We start from the raw sequence: 14,688 nt of genomic DNA, 5'->3' as shown, positions 1-14,688 counted from the left end.
TGTTCCTCTGGGATTGCAGTGCAGCGTCTTGCTACTAGGCCACCAGAGCTCCCCTTGATTTCTTGACTACTGGTACAAAGAGTGTGAATATTGAATCCAAGTAAGATGAAATCATTGACAACTTCAGTCTTCTCTCCACTATCATAATGTCACCAACTTGTCCAGTGGTGACGGTTCTTGTTTTCTTGATTTTGAGATACAATCCATTTTGCTAGCATTGGAAATTATAATTAAACTATTATAGCCAATTCCTAGCTAATAAATGGGCATTGTTGTTATGTAACATCAAGTTGGGACTGACTCATAGCTGACCCTTCAGCAAATTTTCGGAGGCTGTGAATTGCAGGAGAGGAGATTGCCCTTCTTTCTCCCTCTCCCACAGAGCAGCTAGTGGATTCAAGTGGCTTGCCTTTGGGTTGGCCGCATAGCTCCTTACCACTAGGCCCACAAGATAGTTTTGTCTTTGTTTACACATTTCTGAGTGTGTATTAGTATACACTTGTTCTATTATCTTTCTTATTAAAATGTTTCATGTTTTTAGGTACAGGGATCAAAGAGGAAATTTAGATTAAACTTAGTGTTTAGCTTGTAGGTTGCATTTTTAGCTTTGATACCATAGTGTACCAATAGTTGGCATTCAGTTTTGCTGATGTGATGCATTTTATTTTAAGATGCACAATTAGCTACGAAATTATAGGTTCTCATGTTGGTTCCACTTCTTTCCCCCTAATGCTTTATTAATATAGGAGTATTACTACAGGCCATGTCTGGATTAGGAGCCCAGCTTCCTGCCGACATTGGCACCAGAATTCTTTAGAGATGGTTGATAAAAGAGTAAGAATTTTCTAAATGTGTGTGTGTGTGTGTGTGTACTGTCAAGTTGGATCTGACTGGTACAGGAGGAGACTGCTAACTCCTTTTCCAGCAGAGCATCTGGTAGATTCAAACCACATACCTCTGGGATTATAGTACAGCTTCTTGTCTCTAGGCCCCCAGAGCTCCCAGAATTTTCTAATTTTCAACAACTCTTTGAAATATCACTTAAAAATAACTGTAATAAGACAAAGAAATATCAAATAGGAAGATTAATAAAACAGAAGCAAAATGTCTTTATTAGCATGTGACCTGATTATATGAAAATCACTACAGACTTACGTAAAATTCCAAGGAGTTTACAAAACAACTGCTGGAATGAATTTACTTATATTTCCAAAACTTTTTCCTCACCACAAACATAAACTCTGTACTTGTTAAACATTTACTCCACATATAACCCTCCCTGATTGAAACCGTCAATTTCATGTTATTTGGTTCCACAGTCAACACCCTTGGTACCAGCAACCGGGAAGTTATAGACATAATGCATTGAGAAAGTCTGCTGTCAAGGACCTCTTCCAGGTACTAAAGAACAATAAATGATGTCAGTTTAAAGACTAAGGCATTCCTGATTAAGGTCCGTTAAAGAATAAGTCATGCCTTATCATGGCATTTTCAATCACTTGCTGTGCATCTGAGAACTAGACAGTGAATACAGATGACAGAAAAAGAATTGGTGAGTTGTGGTGTTGGAGAAGAGTACTGAATATCTCATGGACTGCCAAAACAAGAGCTGTGTCAGCTGTGCAACCAGAGTAGCCTCTAATCCTTTTGTGCATTTTAGATGTTGCACATTCTAGATGTTTTGACTTTGCACATTGTAGATGTTTTCTCTAAGTGGAATCATATAGTATTTGTCCTTTTGTGTCTGGATATATCACTTAGTATACTTATCCATGTTGTAGCATATATCATTATTTCCTTCCTTTTAATATATACCCATGAAGATTGACAACTAGAACTTTTAGGTATATCTATACTTCAATATGGATTGAAGCTCAACATCAAGAAAACAAAGGTTCTCATCACTGGGCCAATTGGTAACATCATGATATATGTTGAAGAGATTGAGATTGTTAACAGCTTCAGATTGCTTGGCTTCGCAATCAACACTCTTGGTACCAGCAGCCAGGAGATCAAAAGACAAATTGTATTGGGAAAATCTGCTGTTAGAGACCGCTCCAGAGTACTGAAGAACAACAGTGTCGGTCTGGAGACTAAGATACACCTGATCCAGACTGTAGTCTTTGCAGTTACTTGATATGTGTCAGAAAGCTGGAGAATGACTAGGGATGTTAGAAAAAGAATTGATGCTTTTGAGCTATGGGGCTGGAGAAGAGTACTGAATATACACCATGGAGTGTCAGGAGAACAAACAAGTTAATCCTGGTGCAGGTGAAACCAGCCTGCTATTTGGAGGCAAGGATTATGAAGCTTAATCTGACATATTTTGAGCATGTGGCCAGAAGGGACCAGTCCTTGGAGAGGGACATTTTGCTTGGGAGGGTGGAGGCACAGCACAAGAGAAGAAGACCCTAAATGAGAGGGACTGATTCAGTGACTGAGGTAATTAGGGTAGGTGTGTCAGAAACAATAAGATTGGTACAGGATAGAGCAGGTTTCAGGGCTATTTATTGTACATGGGGTCGCAATGAGTCACAAGCAACTTGACGGCACATAACAACAGCAAGTCTGTAGTAAAGAGTTCTGATGGCATAGCAAGTTACAATGCTAATCCAAAGGTGTGCATCTCTGGGAGTTTGAACCACTAATGGTTCCTTAAGAGAAAGATGGGCAGTCTCATCTCTATGATACAGCCTTGGAAACCCACTAGAGGGTGCCTATTAATAACATCAGTGAGTGAACCAGTGTAGTAGGATAGTTATTATCGCCTTATGTTAAAGTATGTTTTATTATTACTTTGTTGCTAAAGTTCAATTATTACATAGTATAAACATTGTCGGTCTTATTTATGAGGTAGAATTTACAGATGGCAATGAAAGAGATATATTTATATTTTACTTGGGTCTGTAATCACGGCCAATGAAAGCAACAGTAAGTAATCAAACAATATATTGCATTGTGCAAATTTACTATGAAAGACCTCTTTCTAAAGTATTAAAAAAACCTTATGATACCACTGTAATCACTATGGCACACCCCTCATAAATCATGATGTTTTTAGTTAATTCATAAGCATATAACAGCTGGAAAATGAAAAAGAAGACTAAATAATTTATGCTTTGGATTATGGTGTTGACAAAGAATATTGAATAAACTGTGGACTTGCAGAAAAACCAACAAATCTGTCTTGGAAGAAACATACACAGAACGCTCTTTAGAATAGAGATTGGGGAAACCTAATCTCATTAGGTAAATCTGCTGTCAGGGACCTTTCCAGAGTACTGAGAAGTAACAATGTCCATATAGAGACTAAGGTGAGCCTGATCCAGCCCATGATCTTTGCAATTACTTGCTCTGCATCAGAGAGCTGGATAATGACTAAGGAGGATAGAAGAAGAATTGATGCCTTTGAGTTGTGGTGCTGGAGAAGAGTCTTGAATAGACCATGGAGCTCCAAGAAAACAAATAGGTCTATCTTGGAGAGGATGAAACCAAGTTTCTCCTTGGAGACTAGGATTTTAAAGCTCCATATCACATACTTTGGGCATGTGGCCGGAGAGACCAATCCTTTGAGAGAGACATCGTGCTTGGAAGGGTGGAGGAATGACGCAGGAGAGGAAGACCCTGGATGAGATGGATTGATACCGTAGCTAGGGCAATGGGGGTTGGTGTGTTGCAGTCAGTGAGACTGGCTCAGGACAGGGCAGGCTTCAGAGCTGTTGTACATAGGGTCGCTATGAGTCACAAGTGAGTTGACAGCACTTAACAACAGCAATCTTATATTAAGAGCTCTGGTGGCCTGGTGAAAAGATGCAGCACTGTGATCCCAAAGGCATGCAGTTCAAAACCACCAGCTGCTCTGTGTAAGAAGGATGTGCAGTCTCTTCCTGTGCGATTAACTGCCTCTGAAAACCCACTGGAGGATCAGCTATGGGTCAGTTTCAGGAACATAACAAAAACACTGTCTCATATACTTTGGACATGTTATCGAGAGAGACCAATATCTGAAAAAAGATTTCATGCTTGATCAGCAAAAATGATAACCTGCAACAAGGTGGATTGACTCGGTGGCTGTGGCGGTGCACTCATGCTCAAACTTAGCAACAATCGTGAGGATAGTGCCGTACCTGTTTCTTTGTGTTGCAGGGATCACTATGAATGGACCAGCTTGATACACCTAACAGCATTCATATTTAGTTCTCCACTGTTATTCTAATATAGAGGGAAAGTTGGAGGGAGAGGTTTTGTAAAATGTAAATTCATTTTTTTCTGAGTGCCAGGATACAGAGAGGCAGAAAGATGGTATATACTTTCATGTTCATTTTGTTGATGGTGACTCAGGACTCACCAATGCTTTGTGGAAAGTTCTGTTTCAGCACATATAAATACACCAAATGCTTAAGTCATTAATTAAATTGCCAGGTTTGCTTTTCTTTGTTAAAGATTACCTCATTAAAGAACATGCCCTAAAGGAACATTCTTGAATTTTTCTCTTTTTAGCTCTAAATTAGTTCACTTACCAGATTTGTCTTTATTAAATAATGAACTGATTTGTTAACTTTAGCTGATACTTTTTATTTTCAAAATATCAACTCAGTATTTCCAGTATTGGATATGACCTTGTGGAAATTAACTGAAAATGCAAATTGATTTAGCAAATGTGAAAAATTGAAAACATGAGATTAAATATCTTAATCCCGTAATATAATTCTAAATGTTCAAGCAATTTGCTGATGCATAGTCATTTCAAATCATACTTTAAATTTTGCAGATAATCTTTTCATCAAGGAAAAGCTTTCTTGGCTCATCAGTTTAATAAACAATTCCAGAAGGTCTGATGCTTATCCAGACTATACTACTTTTTTTGCCATTTCTTTTCACACAGAAATACAGTCTCTACTACTGAGATTGTCTGCAAAGCTGACCTGGACTTCAGAGGCAGCCAGCCATTTCCCAGACACACCAAGGGAAGCACTCTTTCAGATGACTTTTGAGGCAAGTTTTTTTGTGATCTTTAAATTACCAATGGTTTAGTTATTTTTCTCTGAATAGAATAGCAGGAAATAAAAGGTTAAATTCAAGTTGAAATTTAATAAGATTGCCAAACCTCTGACTATACACGTTGAATTAACTAAATAGTTTCAAAATCTTAATATTTGTTTCCTATTCCAAACCATCCCCCCCCAAAAAAATGTAGAAAGAGTAAGAGCCACCTAGAGACAGCCATATCTGACCTTTACAAACTCCACAAAGGGAAACTGTTCACATCAACAACACAAAAACAATTCCCACGGGGTCAGACATGCTTTCCATACTTCTGCTCCTTTTTCTCCTCACTCCAATACCAATCATACTGCCTTCCTGGGTCCAAAATCCATTTCAGTAGTTCACAGACCACACAGAACCATATTAAGGAATCAAAAGGCTGTAGTTCGGGTTAGTAGCAGACACAACCACTCAGGATAGATTCTGAAATGTGCTCACAGGCAACTCAGCCTTCAGCGTCACGTCTCTCTTTAGGCAAGTGTTACAAAGCTTTCAGTCTTGCTGTTTATGGCTCTCCCCTCAAGTCCTCTATAAAACTTGGGCAAAAGGCTCTTAGCTCTGGTTTCGTGGCACAGCAGTCCCAAGGTCAGCTGGGTCTCATGTAGGTCTCTCGTTCTCTGCTGTGGTTCCTGGAGGTCAGGCTGGTGTGAAAATCTCTGGTCCTAAACGATGCACTGCATCCTCTGCTTCTTTGCTGGTGGTGAGATTCTCAAAATTTGCCACTGAATCTGTGGGCGAGACTAGCCTGTTCCCTTGTGGATAGGCTAACACACCCTATTCAGAGAGTCCCAGCCATCCACATGACAAAGTCAAAGTCAATACCTACGGAGGCCATTTTGAACAGTAAACCCTTAACACCACACCAAATCTGCTATCTAATTGATTCTGATTACAGTGACTGTAGGACAGAGTAGAATATACCATGCCTTTTCCAAGGCTTTCATCTTTAAGGAAACAGATTGCCACATCTTTCTCCTTTGGAGTGACTGGTGAGTTCAAACCACCAACCTTTTGGCTAACAGAAGAGTGCTTAACGTCCACATAACCAGGGTTTCTCATCTCACCTCAAGAAGTTGTGATTTGATTGGTCTAGGAAATTATCTAAATTAGTACTTTTTTATTTCATGGAATTCTAATATACAAGTAAGTTTGGGAACTACTGAAATCTTATTTTCATTTGGAAAAAAAAGTTCATTCCTAGTGCAGATTCTATTTGGATTCATTTTTCTGAGTTTTAGTGATAATCGTTATTGATTTCTTTGTAACCCAGAGTTATGAAAGTGACATGTGATTTCCATTTCCTTAATGATTCTCTGATCTCCCTTCTCTTTCCTTCCTTTATATTGTTGGAGACATGAAGGTTTAGAATACTTAAAACATCCTCCCAGGAAAGATTTGGGAATCCTTTCTCTGTGTCTGAACAATGGTATGCTCTGCAGAAAGGCAAGGACTGTAGTCTTAAATATGGATTGAAACTCATCATCAAGAAAACCAAGAATCTCACCACTGGGTCTATTGGCAGCATTTTGATAGAGAAGAGACTGAGATTGTTAATACTTGCTGTTTTCTTTGTTCCATGATAAACACTCTTGGCACCAGCAATCACGAAATTAAAAGATGAATGGCATTGGGAAAATATACTGAAGAGCAATGATGTCAGTCTGGAGACTAAGGTGTGCCTGATACAGGTCATAGTCTTTGCAGTCACTTGCTATGCATCAGAGAGCTGGACAATGACTAAGGATAATAGAAGAGGAATTAATTCCTTTAAGTTGTGGTACTGGAGAAGAATATTGAACATACTGAGGACTGCCAAGAGAATAAACAGGTCTGTCCTACAGAGGGTGAAACCATGCCCCTCTTTGGAAGCAAGGCTGTTGAAGCTCCATCTCACATACTTTGGGCATGTTGCCAGGAAAACCCAGTCCTTGGAAAAGGACATCGTGCTTGGAGGGAGGAGGGACATCACAGGAGAGGAAGACCCTGGATGAAATGGATTTATTTAAAAACTGAGGTATTAGGTGTGTGGGAGATGATGAGATTGGCTCAGGGCAAGGTTCACAGGTATTGTGCAGATAGTCCCTATGAGTCTTAGGCAACTCCATGACACAGAACAACAACAAAAAGGAGCAGGTATTGTATCAGGACAATAAGTATTCCTGGCTGTGCCTTATCTTCTTTGGGGTATTGGTGGATAAACAGTGTAGAACAACTCATGGCTAGTCAGCTCTAAAACTATTAATGTCAAGTGGTAATAAAAAGGTGATTCTAGTGAACCAAGACAAGCAACTTGAGGAAAACGAGGTCATATGTTTAAGCTGGTTAGAACAAGTAATGATTATTGTCATACTTAACATTTACATATATTTAAACCTCTTAACAAATTCATGAAGTGAATAGGGCAGGAATTATGATCTGTCTTACAGCTGAAACTCAGAGAATCTGACGGACTTTCTCAAGGTCATGTGAAAGTAGTTGGCAGAATTAGTACTTGAAATAGTGTCTGACTCATATGCATCAGTGCTATTTCATTATTTATTCACTCATAGCTTATTCAGAAACCTGTGCTTGGTCAAGCCATGGCACTGTGTGAGGTATTAGAGGCATGGAGGCCTAAGGCATGTTTCCTGATCCCAAGGAACTTGGCATCTAAAGACAAAGACCAGTTGTCATTGTTGTTATGTGCCTTCGAGTCACTTGCAACTCTTAGCGACCCTATGTACAATAGCCCTAAACCCTGCTCTGTCCTGTGCCAATCTCACTGTCCCTGACACACTCACCCCAATTATCCCAGTCACTGAATCAATCCATCTCATAGAAAGTCTTCCCCTCTTGCGTTGTTTCTCCACCCTCCCAAGCATGATGACCCTCTCCAAGGACTGGTCCCTCCTTGCAACATGTCCTAAGTATGATAGACGAAGCCTCAGAATCCTTGCCTCCAAGGAGCATCCCAGTTTAACCCACTCTAGGGTGAACCTGTTTATTTTCTTAGCAGTCCATGATACACTCAATACTCTTCTCCAGCACCACAGCTCAAAGGCATTAATTCTCCTTCTATCCTCCGTAGTCATTGTCCAACTCTGGCACATAACAAGTGATTACAAAGACCATGGCCTGTATCAGGCACACCTTAGTCTCCAGATTGACATCACTGCTCTTCAGTACTTTGGAGAGGTCCCTAACAACAGACTTTCCCATTGTAGTACATCTTTTAATTTCCTGACTGCTGATGCCAAGAGTGTTGACTGTGGAGCCAATCAAATTAAAGCTGTGAATAATCTCAATCTCTTCGCCATCTATCTTGATGCTGCCAATTGGCCCAGTGGTGAGAATCTTTGTTTTCTTGATATTGAGCCTCAATCCATATTGAAGACTGCAGTCCTCGACCCTCTGCAGCAAGCTCTTCAAGTCCTCCTCAGTTTCAGCAAGCAGGGTTGTGTCATCTGCATAACGTAGACCAGTTAACATTGTTATTATAATACAGGATGCTGTGTGTCTTGATGAAAGTGAGAACTGAACACTGTGATAGCATAGAGGAAGAAACCAGATAGAAAGGAGTCAGGGTCTAGAGTCTTGATAAGACGGAAAACAGATTTGCTGGACCTAAGCATGTCAGTATGGAGCTGCGATGGCCTAGTGGTAAGGCACTATGCTGCAGTTTCAGAAACTACGCTGCAATCTCAGCTTCTCTAAGGGAGAAGAATGGGCAGTCAACTCCCATGCAGTTTACTGCCTCTGAAAATCTGCTGGAGGTTCAGCTATGTATTGGTTCTGACTGGGTGGTCTACAACACCACCACCACCACAAAGGTGTCAGAGGAACTCTGGTGGGCTAGTCCATAGGAAGTTGCACTGCTGACATAAAGGCCAGACCTCTCTGGTGGTTTGAATCCACCAAAGAGAAAGATGGACAGTCTTTTCCCATGCAGTTTACAGCCTCCCAAAAACCCACTGGAGCGTCAGCTGTGAGCCAGTTCTTACTGGCAATGAACTGTGTTGTTTGTTTGTTTGTTTTTAAAGGGAATCAAAGACCTGAAAGAATACAAAGTTGTTATCAGAATGATAAAATAATATTTTTTTTCTTATTGTAAAAAAATTAGGAAATTGAAAATATGACCATGGTAAACATTTATTGTTGTTTTTAGATGTTGTTGAGTTGAGTATGACTTATAGCAACTCTGTGAACAGACTTGAACCCTGTCCTGTGCTCTGATACACTTGAGCTCATTGCTGCAGTTACTGTGTCAGTCCACTTGGTTGAGGATCTTCCTCTCTTTCTCCATCAAGTATGATGTTCCTTTCCAAGGAATAGCTTTTCTGAGCAACACACCCCAAGTATGTGAGATAAAGCTTTATCATCTTTGCCTCTGAGGAGTACTCTGGCTATACCTTCTCCAAGACACATCTGTTGTGTTTTTTTAAGTCTGTGGGATCTTCAATGTTCTTCTTCAACACCACAGCTCAAAGACATTAATTCTTCTGTCATCCTTACTCATTGTCCAGCTCTCAGCAGCATAACAAGTGCTTGAAAAGACCAGAGCCTGAATAAAACTTACCTTAGTCCTCAGACTGACATCATTGCTTGTCAATAATTTGGAGAGGTTCCAGACTATAGTCTTTCCCAGTGTAATACTTCTCCTGATCTCCTGACACCAAATACATTGATTGTGGAGCCACGTAAGATGAAGTCATTGACAGTTTCAATCTTTCCTCCATCTGTCATTATGTTGACTGTCAGTTCAGTGGTGAGAATTTTTGTTTTCTTGATGTTGAGATGCAATCCATATTGAAGGCAGTTTTTTCATCTTCTGCAGCAAGTACTTCAAGTTGTCCTCATGTTCAGCAAATCAGAGTTTTGTAATCTGTATAATGTAGGTTATTGATCAGTCTTCCTCCAATCCTGATGCCATGTTCTTTTTTATATAATTTATCTTCTTGAAACATTTGCTCAGCATACAGATTGAATTTATATGTAGAGAGGATACAATCCTGAAGCATACTTTTCCTAATTTTAAACCATGTAGTTCTCCCTTGCTCTGTTCGCACTACAGCCTCTTGCTCTAGGTATAGGTTTTTCATGAACACAATTGTTGTAGAATTCTCTTCCTTCTCAATGTTAGCCATAAATTGTTATGATCCACGTGGTCAGGTTTATAGTGCACGTAATTCAACTTACACTCACTAACTGCCTACTAGTAGACCCCACCTCAAAGCAGCCTACCGTCAGCTCTCTGAGGTTGTAAATCTTAGTGGGAAGAGACTGCTCTTTGTTCTCCTTTGGAGCTGCTGATGGATTTGAACTGCTGGAGATACAAGGGCTTTAGTTAGCAGTCCAATAGGCTACGAAGTATGCCACTAGAGCTTCTTGCTATGAACAGATTGGTGAATATATTTTCAAATTAGAATGAGACATTTCAATTTGAGTTTTTCTGAACAGAGCAATTTCAAGTTATGTCTGTGGAAATAGATGGTTGAAATGCTTTGGAGGTCAAAGTCATTAAGATTGAGGAAGTAAAAAGAAAAAAAAGATTGAGGAAGTCAAGGAACTGTGAGGCTTAAATTGTTTCTTGAGATGCTGCATTTTCTTAAGAAGATGGAGTGCAGAGGGGAATTGAGCTTGGTGGCCAGATGTCAGTTGGTGATGGAGAGTTAAAAGAGTAATAGTCCTGGTTCGAATATGAGTCATGGTACACACACACACACACACACACACACACACAGAGTTATAGTAGAGTCAGATGCCGTAAGAGTCATGAGAACAAAAAGACCCTTCAAGCTTTTACACCACGGCTTTGAAAATATTTGAATTAGCTCAGTTGTGACCAATGAAGTGTAACTGGAACAGACATTATTTAAAATTTGGGTGATTTAGAACCCTAACTAGAAATGGAAAAATTATAGTACAAAGCCCTACTGGGAAATAGCATAACCCCTATGGAAGGTATTTTGGTATTTCCTCAAAAAGCTGGACATAAAAATCTCATATGATCCAGCTATTCCTCTTCTAGGAATATCCCAAGGAAATCAGAACTGAGACATGAATGGAGATATGTACACCCATGTTCATAGTAGCGTTATTTACAATAGCAACAAAGTAGAAACAGCCCAAATGCCCAACAACAAACAGATGGATTGAGAAATTGTGGTACATTCAGACAATGGAATGAAGTGCTAAGAACAGCAATTTTGTAAAATACTATACAAACATAGGAGAGTCTAGAGAGCATTATGCTGAGTGAAACTGCTCAGTCATATAAAGAAAAATGCTACATAAGGACACTTTTATGAAAACAAGATAACTGAACAAAATGTGTGTGAATATTCATGAGAGGAGAGGGAGAAGGGGGACAGGAAAAGGAAAGGGGGAAATTACTAGCCTAGCAGAGGTTAGTGGGCAAAGGCATGGAGAAGGAATAGGAAAGATTCAATGGGGACTTGAAAAGACAAGATGATAATAGACACAGATAGATCATCAATAATTATATAGAAGACAATATATACAAATGATTGTATAAAACACAATGTACATGAGTAACTTAATACAAACCAATAAAGAAAAGAAGGAAATTCCAGAATGCTTTATTTTGCTTGTGCCAAACCTATACTTGGATCAGGAGGCAGTCATCAAAACAGAGCAAGGACACACTGCATGTTCAAAATTGGGAATGGTGTATGCCAGGGATGTGTCCTGTCTCCATACCCTTTCAATTGATAGGCAGAACAGATCATCCAGGAGGTTCTATGAGGACGACTGTGGCATCAGTATTGGATGAAGACTCCTCAACAACCTTCATTATACAGATGACACAACCTTGCTTGCTGAAACTGAGGAGGACCTGAAGCACTTACTGCAGGTCAAGGACTGTAGTCTTCAATATGGATTGGAGCTCAACATCAAGAAAACAAAGGTTCTCACCACTGGGCTGATTGGCAGTGTTGTGATAGACTGTAAGGAGATTGAGATTGTTAACAGCTTCAGTTTGTTTGGCTCCACAATCAACACTTTTGGTACCAGCAGCCAGGAATCAAAAGATGAGTTGCATTAGGAAAGTCTGCTGTCAGGGACCTCTCCAGAATACTGAAGAGTAACCGTGTCAGTTTGGTGACTAAGGTGTACCTGATCCAGGCCGTGGTCTTCACAATTACTTGCTATACATCAGAAAGCTGGACACTGACTAGAGGTGATAGAAGGAGAATTGATGCCTTTGAGCTGTGGTGCTGGAGAAGAGTATTGAATATACCATGGACTGCTAGGAGAATAAACAGGTTCAACCTGGAGAGGGTAGAACCAGGCTTTTCCTTGTAGACAAGGATTCTGAGGCTTTGTCTGACATACTTTGGACATGTTGTAAGTTGGGACCAGTCCTTAGAGAAGGAGATCATACTTGGGAGGGTAGAGGGACAGCGAAACACAGGAAAACCCTCAATGAGATGGATTGGTTTAGTGACTGGGGTAATGAGGGTAGGTGTGTCAGAGACAACAAGGTTGGCTTAGGGTAGAGCAGAATTCAGAGCTGCTGTACATAGGGTCACTATACGTCACAAGTGATGATGGCATATAACAACAACAATAAAGAAAAAAAAACACCCCACAAAACAAAATCAACAGAAATCAGAGACAGAGGTGTAATGAGTGCTTTCAGGACCTATGCATGACACTGATGCCTTGCCAGGGCTATGCAGAGCCACAGTCACTCAGGGTTGCATCGTTGGCTGCCCTCCCTGCGCCTGACACTGTTGTTTTCACTAAGCTAGTCAGGAGATCTGATTGCTACACAATGTGCATTTTGCCCTTATTTTCTGAAAGGGAGATAAAGTTTCTAGTAGGTTTCAGCCATAATTTTCCCATTCCAGTTAGCATTCTAGGTCACCCACATTTTTTTACAAGTTTTGATCTGTTTCAGTGTCTGTTGGCCATTGAACTGAAGTGATTTGAAGCCCTGATTTGCACATTATGATAGAGTGTCAGTGCAGGAAAGACAGACCCTGGATGAGGTGAATTGACAGGGACTGTGGTAATGGGAGCAGGTGTGTGAGAATTGGTGAGATTGGCTTGGGATAAGGGCAGGGTTCAGAGTCTTTGTTCAGTAGGGTCACTCTGGGTCATACTTGATTGGAGGGCACATAGCAACAGTACTTTTGCACTGTCTAATGTGAAGAGTGAAGAGCGTGAGAACAGAAAAGAGGAGATTGTGAAAGTTTCCACCATATATGACTCATTTGGTGAGAAAAGACAAGTGACAAAGTTCATAGCAGTCTAGTGAGTGGAGACTTCTGCAAAAAGTTGTAGGAAGTCATCCACCGATTTGGACATAAAGCCCCAGCAGGGCTGAAGCCAGCCTGGTTTAGGACAGAGGCCAGGTTTTGTGTTCATAGAAGTCCAACATCTTGGGATTTGTTAGATTGGTTAGCATGTCTTTCCAAAAACAATAGGATTTGATAAAATTGTCTTAACTGTTTTGTCACTTTGGGTTTCCTTTCTAACAGTACTAAATGGGAATATGGATAGAGATGTGTATGTTTTCGTTGATGATGTTGGGTGCTGAGAAGTTGGTGTGTATTCACAGCAACCCTATGGGACAGAGTACAGCTGCCTCCCTCGGGGTTTCCTTGCTCGTAGTCCTTGTAGAAGCAGGTTGCCGGGTCTTATTCCTGTGCAGCTGTTGAGGAAATGGGAACCTGCAGCTTTTTGGTTAGCAGACAGTCTTCCTACTGAGCTACTATGACTCCGTGTGTGTGTGTGTGTGTGTGTGTGTGTGTGTGTGTTTGTACACACACATACATACACGTACATATGTATTCATGTGTGTCTCTGTGCATATATATTATGTATGTGTGTGAAGATGCCTAGGTAGCTCAGATGGTCAAGTGTTTGGACTAAAAGGGGAGGGATTGGCACTTTGAACCTTCCTGGAGGCACGTGAGGAGAAAAGCCTGCTGGTTTGTTTCTGAAAGATCACAGCCTTGAAAACCCTTTGGAGCACACACATGGTCTACTTTGCAACATGTGGCCACCGAGTGTTGGGATCAGCACGATGGCAACTGTTTCTTGTTTAAGGCAGATAGGTAGGTAGGTGTTTTCTTCTAGAAAGTGAAGAGCCCCTATTAGGTTCACGTTTGAAGATAGGAATAGTTCTTCTATCCCGTCAACTAATCAGCTGTACTGTTCAAGGTGACCACAGTGCTTGTTCCTAACAGCATTCAGGAAGGTTTGCTGCTTTGCAGGGTGTGTCAGGCTGGGTGCCTGGGTTTCTAGAACCCAAGTAAAGGCTTTGAAATGTCTCTTCAGTTAGTAACTATATTTGTGTAAGTAGATCTAGAAGGAAGTTCCTTGCTCCACAGGACAGACATGAGGTCACATCACCCTCCCAGGCTAGGGGGAGGTGCCAGTCCTTGTGTGATCCCTCAGCACCTCCTGTACATCTGAGCCATAAATCTTCTTACATTGTTAGATGAGTTCTTGTCTGCTGAACTCTGAGCTCCTCAGAATCAAAGATTGTCTTTTTTTTTTTTTCTTGGTCAAAATTAGTAAACTTTATTTAAACTTCAAATAATAAAATAACAGACAAAAGGCAGCTTTATAGCTTCGTTGTCTTGGAGGATCTGATGTATTGACCCAGAGCGGACACCCCTAAGAAGTTCA

General features: G+C 40.5%; 1 protein-coding gene across 1 annotated transcript in view; it reads left to right on the top strand.

The window, feature by feature from the left end:
• LOC102850755 (chromosome unknown open reading frame, human C11orf80) overlaps window positions 1-14,688 on the top strand; it is a 96,439-nt gene that overhangs the window by 40,430 nt on the left and 41,321 nt on the right. The window contains exon 5 of the mRNA XM_006893412.1: window positions 4,886-4,995. Within this exon, the coding sequence (XP_006893474.1) occupies window positions 4,886-4,995 (110 nt within the window). The remainder of the gene's footprint in view (window positions 1-4,885; window positions 4,996-14,688) is intronic.

This window comes from Elephantulus edwardii, unplaced genomic scaffold (genome assembly GCF_000299155.1).
Source record: "Elephantulus edwardii isolate Elephantulus edwardi_28Jun2011 unplaced genomic scaffold, EleEdw1.0 scaffold00126, whole genome shotgun sequence".
NCBI classification, from domain to species: Eukaryota; Metazoa; Chordata; class Mammalia; order Macroscelidea; family Macroscelididae; genus Elephantulus; species Elephantulus edwardii.
Note: the sequence above shows the minus strand (reverse complement) of the source record. Positions and strands in the feature narration are given on the sequence as shown.